Here is a 13,473-nt window from a genome sequence, read left to right on the forward strand (position 1 = left end):
GTGATTCCAGGTCTCAATTCCCCCATGACCCAGCATGACATTCTTGAATGGGTCTCGAGTACCTACTCTATGGTCGCGCATAGTGAGTATGAAACCCACAGTCTAGAATCGACCCTCACCGAGAATCAGAGAAAACCTCGACCGAACCCTACCACCGAGCAATCCAGCTCAACCTTAGCGGGCTTCTCCCTGGACCCCGACACGCTAGGCGATGTCGTCCAAGCTAAAAACCTCCGAGAGATCCAGACTCTGGGTGGTGTGAGGGGACTGGAAGATGCCCTGCAAACCGATGTCCATTCGGGCCTGAGCCTGAACGAGATTCATCTGGATGCGGTCGTGGTGTCAACAAGTACTGCATCCACGGAGAAGGTCACTACCCCTGAGCATCCTGTCGATACGCATCTACATCAGGAACCTTTTGTGGACCGAAGGAGATATTTTGGGGACAACCGGCTACCAACAAAACCATCCCCGAGCTTCGTATCGTTGATGTGGGCTGCATATAACGATCACGTTCTGTTCCTTCTGACCGGCGCCGCAATCATCTCACTTGCTTTGGGTCTTTATCAGACTTTCGGCACCAAACATTCTGCGGACAACCCCCCTGTCGAATGGGTCGAGGGCGTCTCGATTCTGGTCGCTATTGTCGTGATCACTCTTGCAGGTGCAGCCAACGATTACCAGAAGGAGTTCAAGTTTCGGAAGCTCAATAAGAAACAACAAGATCGGAACGTGTGGGTGCTGCGGTCCGGGCGGACTCACGAAGTTCCCATATCAGACATTGTCGTCGGTGATGTCGTCCACATCAACCCAGGCGACATCGTGCCTGCAGATGGAATCTTGATCAGTGGTCACCAGGTCAAGCTAGACGAGTCAGCAGCAACTGGGGAGTCTGATCCAGTAGATAAGCACACCGTCGATACAGTCCGCGATGCGTCTGAACAAATTGACCCGTTCATCCTTTCCCATACCAAGGTTGTGGAAGGTGTCGGTGTTTACCTCGTGTTGGCAGCAGGCACAAGATCCAGCTATGGAAGAGTACTTCTTTCCCTTGACACAGATCCTGGCTTTACACCTCTCCAAGTCCGACTGAGCTCTTTAGCTAAGAACATCGCCCGGTTCGGTGCCCTTGCAGCGCTGGTACTTTTCGTCATTCTATTCATCAAGTTCTGTGTCAGCCTTCGCAACAGTACTGAGTCAGCTTCGGAGAAAGGACAGGCCTTCTTGAACGTGTTCATTCTAGCATTGACGGTCGTTGTTATTGCTGTCCCAGAGGGACTTCCGCTGGCAGTGACGCTGGCACTGTCTTTTGCCACTACGCGCATGATGCGAGACAACAATCTGGTTCGGCAACTTCGCGCATGCGAGACTATGGGCCAGGCAACGGATATTTGCTCAGACAAGACTGGTACTCTGACACAGAACGAGATGACAGTTGTGTCCTGTTTCTTTGGTCCCAACTCATCCACTGATCCGTCAGATTCCACCGTGGAAATTGAGACAAGCCGTCTCTCTGGTCAATCTGCGTCACACTTAAGACAATCTATTGTCATCAACTCGACGGCAATTGAGAGCCGGGAGGGATCTGGCCGTCAATTTCTGGGCTCTCAGACCGAGGCTGGACTTTTGAGATTTGCGCAAGACTATCTGGGACTTGATCAGTTGGACACTGAAAGATCTAACGCAGAGGTCGTTGATCTTCTCCCATTCGATGCCTCTCGCAAATACATGATCACGATCATCAAGCTTCCTGGCGGGTCATATCGAGCTTACCTAAAAGGTGCCCCAGAGATGCTTCTCCGAAAATGTGCTACCATATCAGCACCACCAGGAGAGCAGCATCAAGTCACATTGAGTGACCATGTCATTGAGGGGATTCACTTAAAGATCTCCGAATACGCCTCACGCTCGTTGCGTACTATCGCTATCTGCTATCGTGATTTAGACGCATTGCCTGAGAGTGGTGGCGGTATAGACTTTGAGCAAGTGATGCAATCATTGACATTCCAAGGTATCCTAGGTTTACAGGACCCTCTCCGAGCCGACGCATGGAGTGCTGTGGATACGAGTCACAAAGCCGGACTAACAGTCCGAATGGTCACCGGCGATAACCCACTGACGGCTCGAGCTATTGCTCAAGAATGCGGAATTATCAGCAGTCCCGATGACATAGTGATGGAAGGTGACGAATTCCGCAAACTTGACGAATCACAACAGAAAGAGATCGTTCCACGCCTGAAGGTTCTGGCCCGGTCACGCCCAGACGACAAGCGAGTCTTGGTTCAGCGACTGAAAGATCTCGGCAGAGTCGTAGCCGTGACCGGCGATGGAACGAACGATGCCCCAGCCCTCGCAGCCGCCGACATCGGATTCTCCATGGGAATATCGGGTACCGAAATTGCCCGCGAGGCGTCCTCAATCGTGCTGATGGACGACACGTTCTCATCAATTGTCAAGGCAATCATGTGGGGCCGAGCTGTCAGCGACGCAGTGAAGAAGTTCCTCCAGTTCCAAATTACAATCACGTTCACTTCCGTCGGGCTGGCTTTTGTTTCGGCAGTGGCTGATTCCTCACAAGAGTCTGTTCTCACCCCCGTTCAGCTCATGTGGGTAAACCTATTTCAGGACACACTTGCTGCTCTGGCTTTAGCGACTGATCCTCCTCCTCGGCGAATTCTTGATCGAAAGCCTGAGCCAACATCAACCCCGTTGATCACGCCTACGATGTGGAAGATGATCATTGGTCAGTCTATCTATCAGATGGTCGTGACACTCGTTCTTTACTTTGCTGGCTCGTCGATATTTTCTTATCACGGCGCTCACCAAACGTCCCAACTGCAGACTGCCGTCTTCAACACCTATGTCTGGATGCAGATCTTCAATATGTACAAGTACGTGTAATCCCTCTGGTGTATTTTCTACGACTAACATTGATCAGCAACCGCCAAATTGAACGATCATTCAATCTCGTCGAAGGACTGCATCGCAATTGGTTATTCATCGCAATCACTTCCATCATGATGGGTGCACAGATCTTGATCATGTTTGTGGGCGGACGCGCATTCTCAATCACAACTTTGACTGGGGACCAGTGGGCTTATTCTTTAGTTCTTGGTGCCATCTCCATTCCCGTGGGATTTCTTTTACAGGCTGTCCCTGATGTCATTGTTGAGAAGCCAATGGCAGGCATCGCAGGCCTTTGGGAGCGATTGCGTCGTCGATCGTGACCTTCGCTCTTTTGTTTTCTTTTCTTTGGTATATTGTACTCTGATATTCAACCATAATCTAAAATTCCATGACATCAATGGAATATATCCAACATTCAGAATTGGTAGCTAGCTTATACCGCCATATAACCTTGGAACCTTGGAAGCCGCCTTACATGGCGTATTCTAACAAAAAAACCTTTGTCAAAAATTGCAGTTTCTCGCAACGGATTCCAAGGTTGTCCCCTAATATCAGATTGATAGAGGTTATATGATTATTCGAGCAATTCATCCCAAACTCTCCCATGTAAATTGATGACTAAATTAGACTAATGAGGAGATATGCAAAGCCCACTGGAAAAAAGCGCAGCGTTCGTGTATGACATATTACTCCAGCGAGGGCAGTGGGGTCAGTCTTTGTCTGAGGGCGTCGAGTAGGGGGTCGTAGATTGGGCCCGGGCCAGGATCTGTCAAGTCCAGCTGATCCATCTCTTCAACTGCCAAGCACCCTTTGGACGTTGAAAGCGGCCTGTGACTGGCGGGCTATCACGTTCCAGCTTATTGCTTGCCCCCATGCATTATCCTCGGGCCTTCTATGGTGGCAGATGAGGTACAAAGAACAAGATCCCCAAATAATGTCACTCCCACTCCGCATTCCAGATGGACTGCGCAACTCTCTCCAGATCTGCCCTTGAGAATATCAGATCATTTTCGGCACCTCTTCCAGTCTCGATTGGTTGCAACATCAGGCTTTCGAAGGGGATGTGAAAGGGGCAATCTCCGGTCACTATTGGGTGGACTTGTTTCGTCATCTGCGTGTATGTAACCTGATTGCGATAGATGCGGTAACTACCGTGGTGAACCTCGTGTCGTATCCAACTTTCCAATCGAATCTCGTCATTTCCACGATCGACTCGAACCGTTAAACACATCTTGACATTCCCATCATTGGGACTCAACCAATAACGGACATCCGAATTGAGTTTGTGATCATGCTCAATTTCCGCCACTTCGATCACAACTGAGGGCATTTTGGGCTCAGCGAAACCACATTGACAGCGTCTTCTTTTTGGACACCAACCGTAGTCGGGCTGTTTTCCTCTAGTATTAATTTTGCCGATAACTGTAGCGCTAGGGAACCCTTGGATGGCATTGTATAGGCCCATTGGCATAAGCTTCTCTCTTATCAAGGCATTGATCTCGTCTGCAGCGGCAGCGCGGGTTCGGGAAGGCTTCTTCACAAGTAATAATTCCTCCTTGATGTCGAATGAGGAAATGAATTTGGGGATATCAACGGTTGATTGACTGACGATAGTCTTAATTGACTCTTTTCCGGAGTAGAGAATGAAATGATCGGTTGCGTTCGAGGTCTCAGAGTCAATAATGTCACGCATTTGACGTTCTCCGTCGTAAGCATATGCTTTTGTCAATGGAAGTAGATCGTTAAGGAAGCCACGATCAAGAATATCGAGTTCGAAAACATGGTGGTCACTATTGAATTGGCGATTCATCCTGAGCGCCCTGGATTCATAATAGCACTCGCGAGATGATTGAGAGTTTAGCATAGCACACAATCATAAAGTATTTGCGGCATAGGGCAGGCGTTATCAAGCCCTGTACATGTAAGCAGGTCGTCTCTCATGATGACGACAAGGGCCTCAGTGCCGCGCTCACGCGCGGCCAAAAATGCGGTTGTAGGCCTACATAACAGCTGTTTGATGATAGAAGCCACGGAGCTGCAGTCTTTTGAATCAGTATGAATCAAGCAATGCTTAACAGACGAGCCTCCGCTGATCAAATGACAAAGAGAACAGATTTATGCGCACCAATACTGGAAGTAACGCAGTATGATAGGGATGTTGTAACCCCCGGTCATATCTTCATTGCCCCAGCAAATGTGTCGGCCAGCAATTCTGGGCCATATATTTACACCGGCTCTGGAGCAGAGGGCGGGAAAGACTGACCCCCGCACCACAACAAGTGATGACAGGCTGATATGCGGAGAAGAAGCACAAATTGCTCCAAAACAGTATATTCTGGCTGTCGAAGCAAAAAGACCGACCGGGGAAAAGGAGGGAGAGAGGGAGAGAGCTGTCTAACTAGCCAAAAAGGGGGTCATCTGACCTCCCAACAAAAAGATCTCTTTCTCTCTCCTCAAGTCCACCACAATACATACCATGCACGATCATGCATCTCCTGCTCTCATGCTCTCGACACCGTCGCATCTGCACGGAATCGGACTGCCTCAACTCAGCCACGTGTAGATGCAATGCAGGGAGATCACCGGTTGGGATAATAGATACTCCGGTGGGGGCGGAATCCAAGATGACACCAGCTTTGTCTTCAGACTCAAGTATTGAATTTCATCTCATGCTCCCAGAGATCTGAAATCACAAGTACCTGGGCAGTCCGGTTTACGTACTCCCCATGTTTCGGCAATAATGAGGCATCAAACAACGTTTGGGGATTCGAACCAGGGGTTTCAGCTTGGCATCAACTACGGACAATTTACTAGTGAATTCCATTCGCATGTTGGTGAGTCGACCCAACGCCTTGCAACAGATATGCTTGAGATCCATGGATATCTCAAGAAATTCCCGAAAGTTCCACCAATGATCAGTGTGGATCTCAATCTTATCACACGTTGCCCCGGTGACCCAGTTGGTACTCCCGAGAACGAGGTTTAACGCCCCGTCGCGGGTTACCCTACTACCTAACCGTGGAACGACGTTCACTATTGGTCATGAATATTGTGATCACTGTGGTGTGTTCGGAGATGGCGGTCGGGGTGTTGGTCAGTCACTGAGAAAATGCAGAAGCTGATGATATCAACCAGATCCACATCGCGCGGACCAGAAATGTTTACGCGATTTGAAAACCAGCGACCCACGCGAGGATAAAGATCGCATCACAGAAATCAAAGGAGGTCTTCTCAAAGACGTATTCCAATGGGTGCTCGAGAATCACGAATTCAATGATTGGCGAAATGATGAAGACAAACGAATCCTCTGGATAAATGGTGATCCCGGCAAAGGGAAAACAATGCTATTATGTGGACTTCTCGACGAGATGCCAAAGCTAGAAATCGCAGCTGGATTTGCATACGTCTTTTGCCAAGCGAATAATTCTCATATGAACGATGGAACCTCGGTTCTCCGTGGAATCATCTACATGCTTGTCACGGAGAACCCTTCTTTGCTCCAAAAGGTCCGAGTCAAGTACGACCAAAGCGGTAAGGATTTGTTCGAAGGCACGGATGGGTGGTGGAATATGGTGAAAATATTCACCGGTATCTTGGCACAGTTATCAAAGACTTACATTGTTGTTGACGCTCTTGATGAGTGTACCTCGAACCTGACATATCTTCTGAACCTCATGTCATCCGAAACTGCGAAGTTTCCACATGTCAGGTGGATAGTTTCCAGTCGGCCATGGCCCATGATCAGAGAGCGACTCAAAAGTGAGACTCAGAAGTCAGTTCTGTCGCTGGAGGACAACGGTGAACTAATTTCTTTCGCCGTTGCGAAGTACATTGGCTTCAAGACCGACGAATTGGCAAAGCTCAAGGACCTCGACTCGCAAGCACAAGACACAATTCAGAAACGCTTACTTTTTGCAGCTGAAGGAACTTTCCTATGGGTAGCTTTGGTCTGTAACGATCTCGCCAACACTGAGGCATGGAATGTGATGCAAGTGTTGGAGTCACTTCCGCAAGGCATAGATGCATTGTACCGACGCATTGTGGACAGAACTAATGACTCCAAAGATTCGAAGCTTTACAAGCAGATCTTAGGTGTCATTCTCACTGTTCACCAGCCTATAACTGTCAATGAAGTGTTTAATCTTGCTGACTTATTCGAGTCCCGGTCAAAAGCTCATTTAACTGCAATAATAGAGTCTTGTGGCTCATTTCTCACCATCCGCCGAGATACGGTCTACTTTGTACATCAATCCGCTTCCGAATTCCTGCTCAATAATGCGCATGAGACTATGCTCTTTAGCAGCGTTGATGTCATGCACGGCATGATAGCTCGCCAGTCGTTATAAAGGTTGTTCAGAGTGCTCAAGAGAGACATATATGGCATCAAAGACCCAGGATGCGCTATCGAAGGTACCACAAAACCTGAACCGGACCCTTTGGCCTCAGCAAGATATGCCTGCATTCACTGGGTTGATCACCTCGAAGTTGCAATCGATTTCCTCAAAGCCCCAGAGCTCAATGAATTCTTCGGGTCCGAGGGTCTTGTCAGCGAATTCTTGACCAAGAAATATCTCTCATGGCTTGAAGCATTGAGTATTTTTGGTAGCGTGTTCGAAGGAATTAGTGCTATTTTGAAGCCCGAGCTCCTGCTGAAAGTTAGTCTCATATTCAGTCGCGGGAATGAGTCAATCTAATGTTATGAAACAGAAACTGCAGAATGATCACCCACTCTCACTGCGCGCACACGACGCTTCACGCTTTATACGATACCACCCACCTGCGATCGAGAGCAGTCCTCTACAAGTATATTTCTCGGGGTTGACTTTCACGCCTTCTCAAAGCTTTGTTCGCAGCAGTTACCAGGGCGACAGACCTCCTTGGATGCTAAATGAAGCTATGAGGAATGCCCATTGGATTCGGTGTTTGCAGGCCCTCCAAGAGAACACAGACTGTATCTACTCGGTTGCTTGGGGTCCCAATGGTGAGCTCGCGTCAGGATCATCTGATCGAATAGTGAGGACATGGAACTCTCACACAGGAAAACGCATAGCAGCTTTGAAGGGACATCAAGACACGGTCTCCTCGGTTGCTTGGTCAAAACACGGGGTCCTTGCTTCTGGATCATCCGATGGGACGGTCAAGATATGGGATACAACGACGAAACAATGTCTCCTCACGTTGGAAATTGGCAATGGTCGGGTTTTCTTGATAGACTGGTCCCCTGATGGTGTCCTGCTTTGCTCCGGAGCCGAGGAAGGCTTCATCAAGATCTGGGACACAGTCTCCGGGGCCTGCAAATCATCTATGAGAGCCGAAACAAATAGCGTGGGCTCAGTCTCCTGGGGACAAGATGGCCGACTGGCAACCTTTTGTGGCAATGTGATCCGGGTTTGGAACCCTCTTACTAAGAGATGTATCTCAACTATCTCGGGATGCGGAGTGGTTATCCGCTCACTTGCTTGGTCTTCAGATGGGCAAATAGGAAGTGCCTGAGACAGCCGAATCTCTGCCGTGTGGCTTCCAAGGTCTGAGCTATGCCGTGCAAGCTTTAAGGGACACGAACATTGTGTCACCTCTGTTGCCTGGTCTCCGAAAGGGACTCTTGCTTCTGGTTCGTTGGATGAAACTATCAAGTTTTGGGATCCATTGGCTGGGAGGCATATTGAGACTTTAGAGGGACATGGAGGCCCAATCATGTCGATCGATTGGTCAAATGATGGGAGGCTTGTCTCTGCTTCCTCTGATGGTGCCATTAGGCTTTGGGACACAACGGGAATCGAGGAAAAGCCGGCTTTGAGCCGATGTTATCACCTTGTTTTGTCCATTATTTGGTCAGGGTTTGCAACATTTGTTTGGTGCATTGCACAAGGACAAGATAAGAAAGGGCCAATCTCTTGGACTAACTATTCAAGTGGAACAACTTACAACCCACTGACCAAGAAGTTCGAACCCATCAAGGTCCACAAGACTGACAAATTCAGAATGACCATGGCCTCCGTCTTCTGGATAGTTCTTTTCTTCAACAGCCGCTCGGTGCTCATGTTTGCTGTTTACTTTATGCTGATCGTGTCAACCTGCTCAATTTTATGGCGAAATCGTATCGTCAGAATTTGGGTTGCTCATCGAGGAAGTGGTATAATCAAGACACCTATGGATGGGGAGCAAAAGTCAGTCACCGATCTCGCATGGTCACCGGACAAAGGATTATTGGCATCAGGATCTCGAGACTCCAATGTCAAAATCTGGAGTGCAGAGACTGGGAGACGTATCTTGACACTCAAAGGGCATTTCCTCTGGGCGAAGTGCGTTAGCTGGTCGCCCAAGGGGTCTTTGCTGGCATCCGGATCGCTCGATGGGACTGTCAGGTTGTGGGACCCAGTGTCTGTACAGTGTACAAATACAATCCAAGTTGGAGAAGGGGAGCCTGTTCTTGATGTATCCTGGTCATCTGATGGGACACTATTGGTAACCGTTTCAATGACACCTGAACGTGGCGTCAAAACCAGGATCAGAGTTTGGACGAAGAACACTATGGAATGCATTTTCATGCTTGACGACAGAGAGAAAGATGATGTGTTCTTTGATTCGAAGGATCCAAACATCCTTCACACAAGTGGAGTGGCGTTTGATATAAGGTCGGGCGACCCGATGAAGCATATATTAAAATCTCCACATCGCCCTCTGGTCGAGGAGGGTCCTTTTGCAATCAACGAGGATTTGTCTTGGGTGACATACCATGGCGAGAAATTGATTTTCTTGCCTTTGGAATATCGATCACCAATCTGGTTTTCAAATGGGACAACAGTTGCGATAGGCTGTTCCTCCGGTGAAGTAATGATCTTGTGTTTTTCCGATTTTGGCCGGTCCAGCAATACGGGCTCTGATGGACCCAGCCGTTCTTGATGACCATTTTGACACCTGGAAAACACCTTCAAAACATCACCATGAGAGACTTTTTCCTGCATTTTATTGTCAAGAACTAATCACATCCGCTTTCTCATTTTCTCACCTCTCTTCTTCTCCTTGCTGCATTTAGATCTTCGGTGATTCGGACCAGCTTCAAACTTAGACCTTTTCATCCCCATGCTCCCAAGCGGACTTAGTGAAAGCAGAATTTCCACGGTAAAATTTGCAATAAAACACGAAAGCATGAGGATCCGGAGCTGCTCGTACGGCACAGAAATGAATGACTAGAATGTTGGTTTGTAGGATTAGCATTGCTCGTCATAACCGCGCCAACCGCGTTGCCGCGCTTGCCGTGGTTTGATGACCTCAGTCGCAAAGTCATCAGCAAGCAGCCTTCCCATCTTTTATCATTTCTCTCTTTCAATCTACTTAAAGGTCTTATTTAATTTCATCAAAAATTTCATCTAGGTTTTTGTTTTTACTTGGCCAGGTCGTATCGCACGAAAATATAATTTTTTATGCAAAGATCTAGTAAATCATCATCAAAAGTCTATGAGATGTCATTTCCGAAGAAGAATTAATGTTTAGAAAAAATATGAATGCCAATGCCAAAAATGAAAAACGTTCAAGCACCGAAATGGGGCGCGTTGAGAACCAGACCCATGAGACAACCACCAATGGTGCCAGCGATGGGAATAGTCATGATCCAAGCAAGCAACAAAAGACCAACACGTTGGAAGTTGACAGCCTTGAGAGATCCATTGCACAGACCGACACCGACGGTGGCACCAGTAATGCACATCGAGGTGGAGACGGGCAGAGAGTATTGGGAGAAGACCAAGACGGTAATGGCAGCGCCCATCTCCATGGAGGATCCACGGGAAGGTGAGTGGTATGTAATCTTGTTACCCATGACTAAAAAAATTGTTAGTGAATGCGGATAGTAATTAGGAAAATAGAGAAACATACCCTTCATGATGTTGTAACCGTATGTGCAGAGACCGATGGAAATGCAAATGGCCAGGACGGCGAGTTGCCACACAGGCACGGGAGACTTGGAGGCAGCGGGTGTACCAGTGGACCAGGCAGAGTAGATAGCAGCCCAGGGACCGACAGAGTTACCAATGTCGTTGGCACCGTGAGCGAAAGAAGCAGTGCAAGCAGTGATGATCTGAATGAAAGAGTAGGTATGCTCGACCTCGTTGGGGTACTTCTCGGCAGCGGCGTAGACGCGCTTCATGCGCTCACCCTCGGGAGTACCGTGGATACCACTCTGGGCAGAGTGAATGTCGTAGTGGAAACCGTACAGGAGACCAACAGTGATAATGGCAGGAAGGCGCTTGAGCATGCGTTTCATGTTGCGGAGCTCGTAAATCTCACCGGCGCCCATAGGGTTGTCGCGCAGGAGACGCATGGCCCAGCCCAGAGGGCCGCGGCTTTGGAGGAGCTTGGCGTTGTGGCGGGCTTCGGACTGGGACATGAGCTCGCGGTAAGAGAGCTGGTTGGCCTCGAGCTTCTCGACGGACCGGCCGTCGGTGGAGCCGGGGATAGAGGCAACTCCGGTCTTGACTTCCTTCTCGTCAACGTGGATGTGGCTCTCGTCTTCGGGCTCATCTTGCATGACGGCGTAGTTGGGTACCTTGGCGGACTCGCCTTCGGTGGGGACGGCACGGTTGAAAAGGAGGGGACCGAGAACGACGTGGTACCACTTGATGGAGGCATCTCTCTTGATGACACGGGAGTGCAACCAAGGGACGAAGAAGAGGGCGGACAAAAGGCAGACACCACCACCAGTACCCATGGTGACAGCGACGATGTAAGAGGCAGGCTTCTTGCTCAGACCCAGGTTGGGCGAGCCCTTGTAGACAATGGACAAAGTGCAAATGGTAGCAGCGACAAGGAAGAAGAAGGGAGCACTCCAGACAGCCCAGGGGATAGGGTTTCTGCGCATGTGCACAAGAACCTTGATGAGCATGAAAATGATAGCACCAAATGCAGCGGAGATGACAGGAGCCATGCCCAGACCTGCGAAGATAGCTCCAAGACCCTTTCCATCGTTCCAGCCCCACTGGACCTGAGAAGCACCAACAGTAGCAACACCGACGCCAGCGACGGCAGAGATAAGGGAGTAGGTGGAGGAGACGTGGGCGGAGTGCTTTGTGCACCACATGACCCAGGAGGAGGCAGCGGCAAGGGCACAGGTGAAAGCGAGCATCTGAACACCGGCGTTATCCTTGAAGGCGCTGTTGGGAATGATGCCATTCTTGATAGTATCGGCGGTACGAGCACCGACAGTGACTGCTCCAAGGAACTCGAAGACAGTACCCAGAACCATAGCCTGGCGATAGGAGATGGAGCGAGAGGAAACACTAGTAGCCCAGGAGTTGGCAACATCGTCTTTCAGGGGTTAGTAGTTGATATGATACATGGATGACAGGAGTACTCACTTGCACCGTTGTTGTATGCATCAAGCATGGCAAACAAGGTGCCGATGGCGAAGATGTAATCGTACTGGTGGAGATACATCTTGAAGGCTTGATGAATTCAAGTCAACCTCAAGTCCAAACTGAGTGGCTGAGTACTAGGTTTTGGTTGCACGAAAGAAGAAGAAATCAAGACGAGGCGGCTGGACTTTATGTACGATCAATTACACCCGGCTGAACTAACGCGTCCCATATACCACCTCAAGCGACATGGGCTCCGATGCACGATTTGCCCGGTAAGCCTTGCCCAGGCCTTCCGAATTGGGACATGCTGCACACACGTGCGGTGCAGACTCACAGCGAGAGGGCCTCTGGCATGGCATTCTTGGCGACAAGGCAGCCCAAACCCAATCTCTGTGAGGATAGGTTTGGGGGCGTTTGGTGTCACGCAATGAGACTGGCCGCCAAGGAAGAAAAGCTCGTTTTCCGCAAGCTTAGGGTCTCAAGCAAATTGGACAAGGCCTTGGCATCCAGTGTCGGGGCGGGCTCGATATCGGAGAACCATATCAAACGGGGGTTACATAGTAAAGGAACCTGCGGTGATTGGCTGCCATGACGTGACTTTCTGGGTGCGGCTCTTGGCGGGGGTGGGGCACGGCCCGCCCGTTGTCCTATGAGCACACCCGCAGCCCACACGTGGGTGTATAAGAGGTTCGGACTTTCAACTCTCTCTTACACATTTCGCGCATGGCTGCTCGCCTGCTTCTGCTGTTCTAGAATTATCTTCTTTGGTTCAATTGCCCGAGCGGGCATTCCGAGCACGTGTCTACATTTGTTAACTTCCTAGGTATGGCATCGCGTGAGCGTCTGTTGCCTCAGGTTAGACAACTAGATCTCGTCGTGGAGATCAGATTGACCGGTCGCAGACTCACAAACCAAAAGTATCGGAGATATGATCGCCCATTTGGATTGAAAACTATACGGAGCAGGTGTTCTCGTACTCAGTCAGCTTGGAGGCGCTCACATCTTACATTCTGTTAAAGTAAAAACGCCACCTGGTTCGCATGACCCTCGGCAGGGACCAATTGCATACAGCGCTATCTAATTGGCCCCGGGGCCAGCTTTAACTGTGCTCGATGGATCCTCGACCCAGTCAAACGTTCATCGTCCCCCGGTTGCCCCAAGAAGTCAATCTGATAGGCCCGAGGAATCTTCTATTTACTGCTGGCTGACACTA

General features: G+C 49.5%; 3 protein-coding genes across 3 annotated transcripts; 1 reads left to right on the forward strand and 2 right to left on the reverse strand.

Moving 5' to 3' along the window:
- Nucleotides 1-24: 24 nt before the first annotated feature.
- Nucleotides 25-3,227, forward strand: N7506_001141 (ATPase P-type K/Mg/Cd/Cu/Zn/Na/Ca/Na/H-transporter; the record flags this gene model as incomplete). The annotated part of the gene is made up of 2 exons (XM_056950437.1): nt 25-2,891; nt 2,939-3,227. 2 exons carry the CDS (start codon nt 25-27, stop codon nt 3,225-3,227), a joined length of 3,156 nt encoding a protein of 1,051 aa, XP_056816352.1.
- Nucleotides 3,228-3,844: 617 nt separating this feature from the next.
- N7506_001142 (uncharacterized protein) lies at nt 3,845-4,717 on the reverse strand (the record flags this gene model as incomplete). Its single annotated transcript, XM_056950438.1, has 1 exon — nt 3,845-4,717. One exon carries the CDS (start codon nt 4,715-4,717, stop codon nt 3,845-3,847), a length of 873 nt encoding a protein of 290 aa, XP_056816353.1.
- Nucleotides 4,718-10,438: 5,721 nt separating this feature from the next.
- Nucleotides 10,439-12,339, reverse strand: N7506_001143 (inorganic phosphate transporter; the record flags this gene model as incomplete). Its single annotated transcript, XM_056950439.1, has 3 exons — nt 10,439-10,728; nt 10,783-12,210; nt 12,261-12,339. The coding sequence occupies 3 exons, from the start codon at nt 12,337-12,339 to the stop codon at nt 10,439-10,441; spliced, it is 1,797 nt and encodes a 598-aa protein (XP_056816354.1).
- Between the last annotated feature and the right edge of the window lie 1,134 nt (nt 12,340-13,473).

This window comes from Penicillium brevicompactum (genome assembly GCF_028827555.1).
Source record: "Penicillium brevicompactum strain IBT 35665 chromosome Unknown utg000001l_segment0_segment0, whole genome shotgun sequence".
NCBI lineage: Eukaryota > Fungi > Ascomycota > Eurotiomycetes > Eurotiales > Aspergillaceae > Penicillium > Penicillium brevicompactum.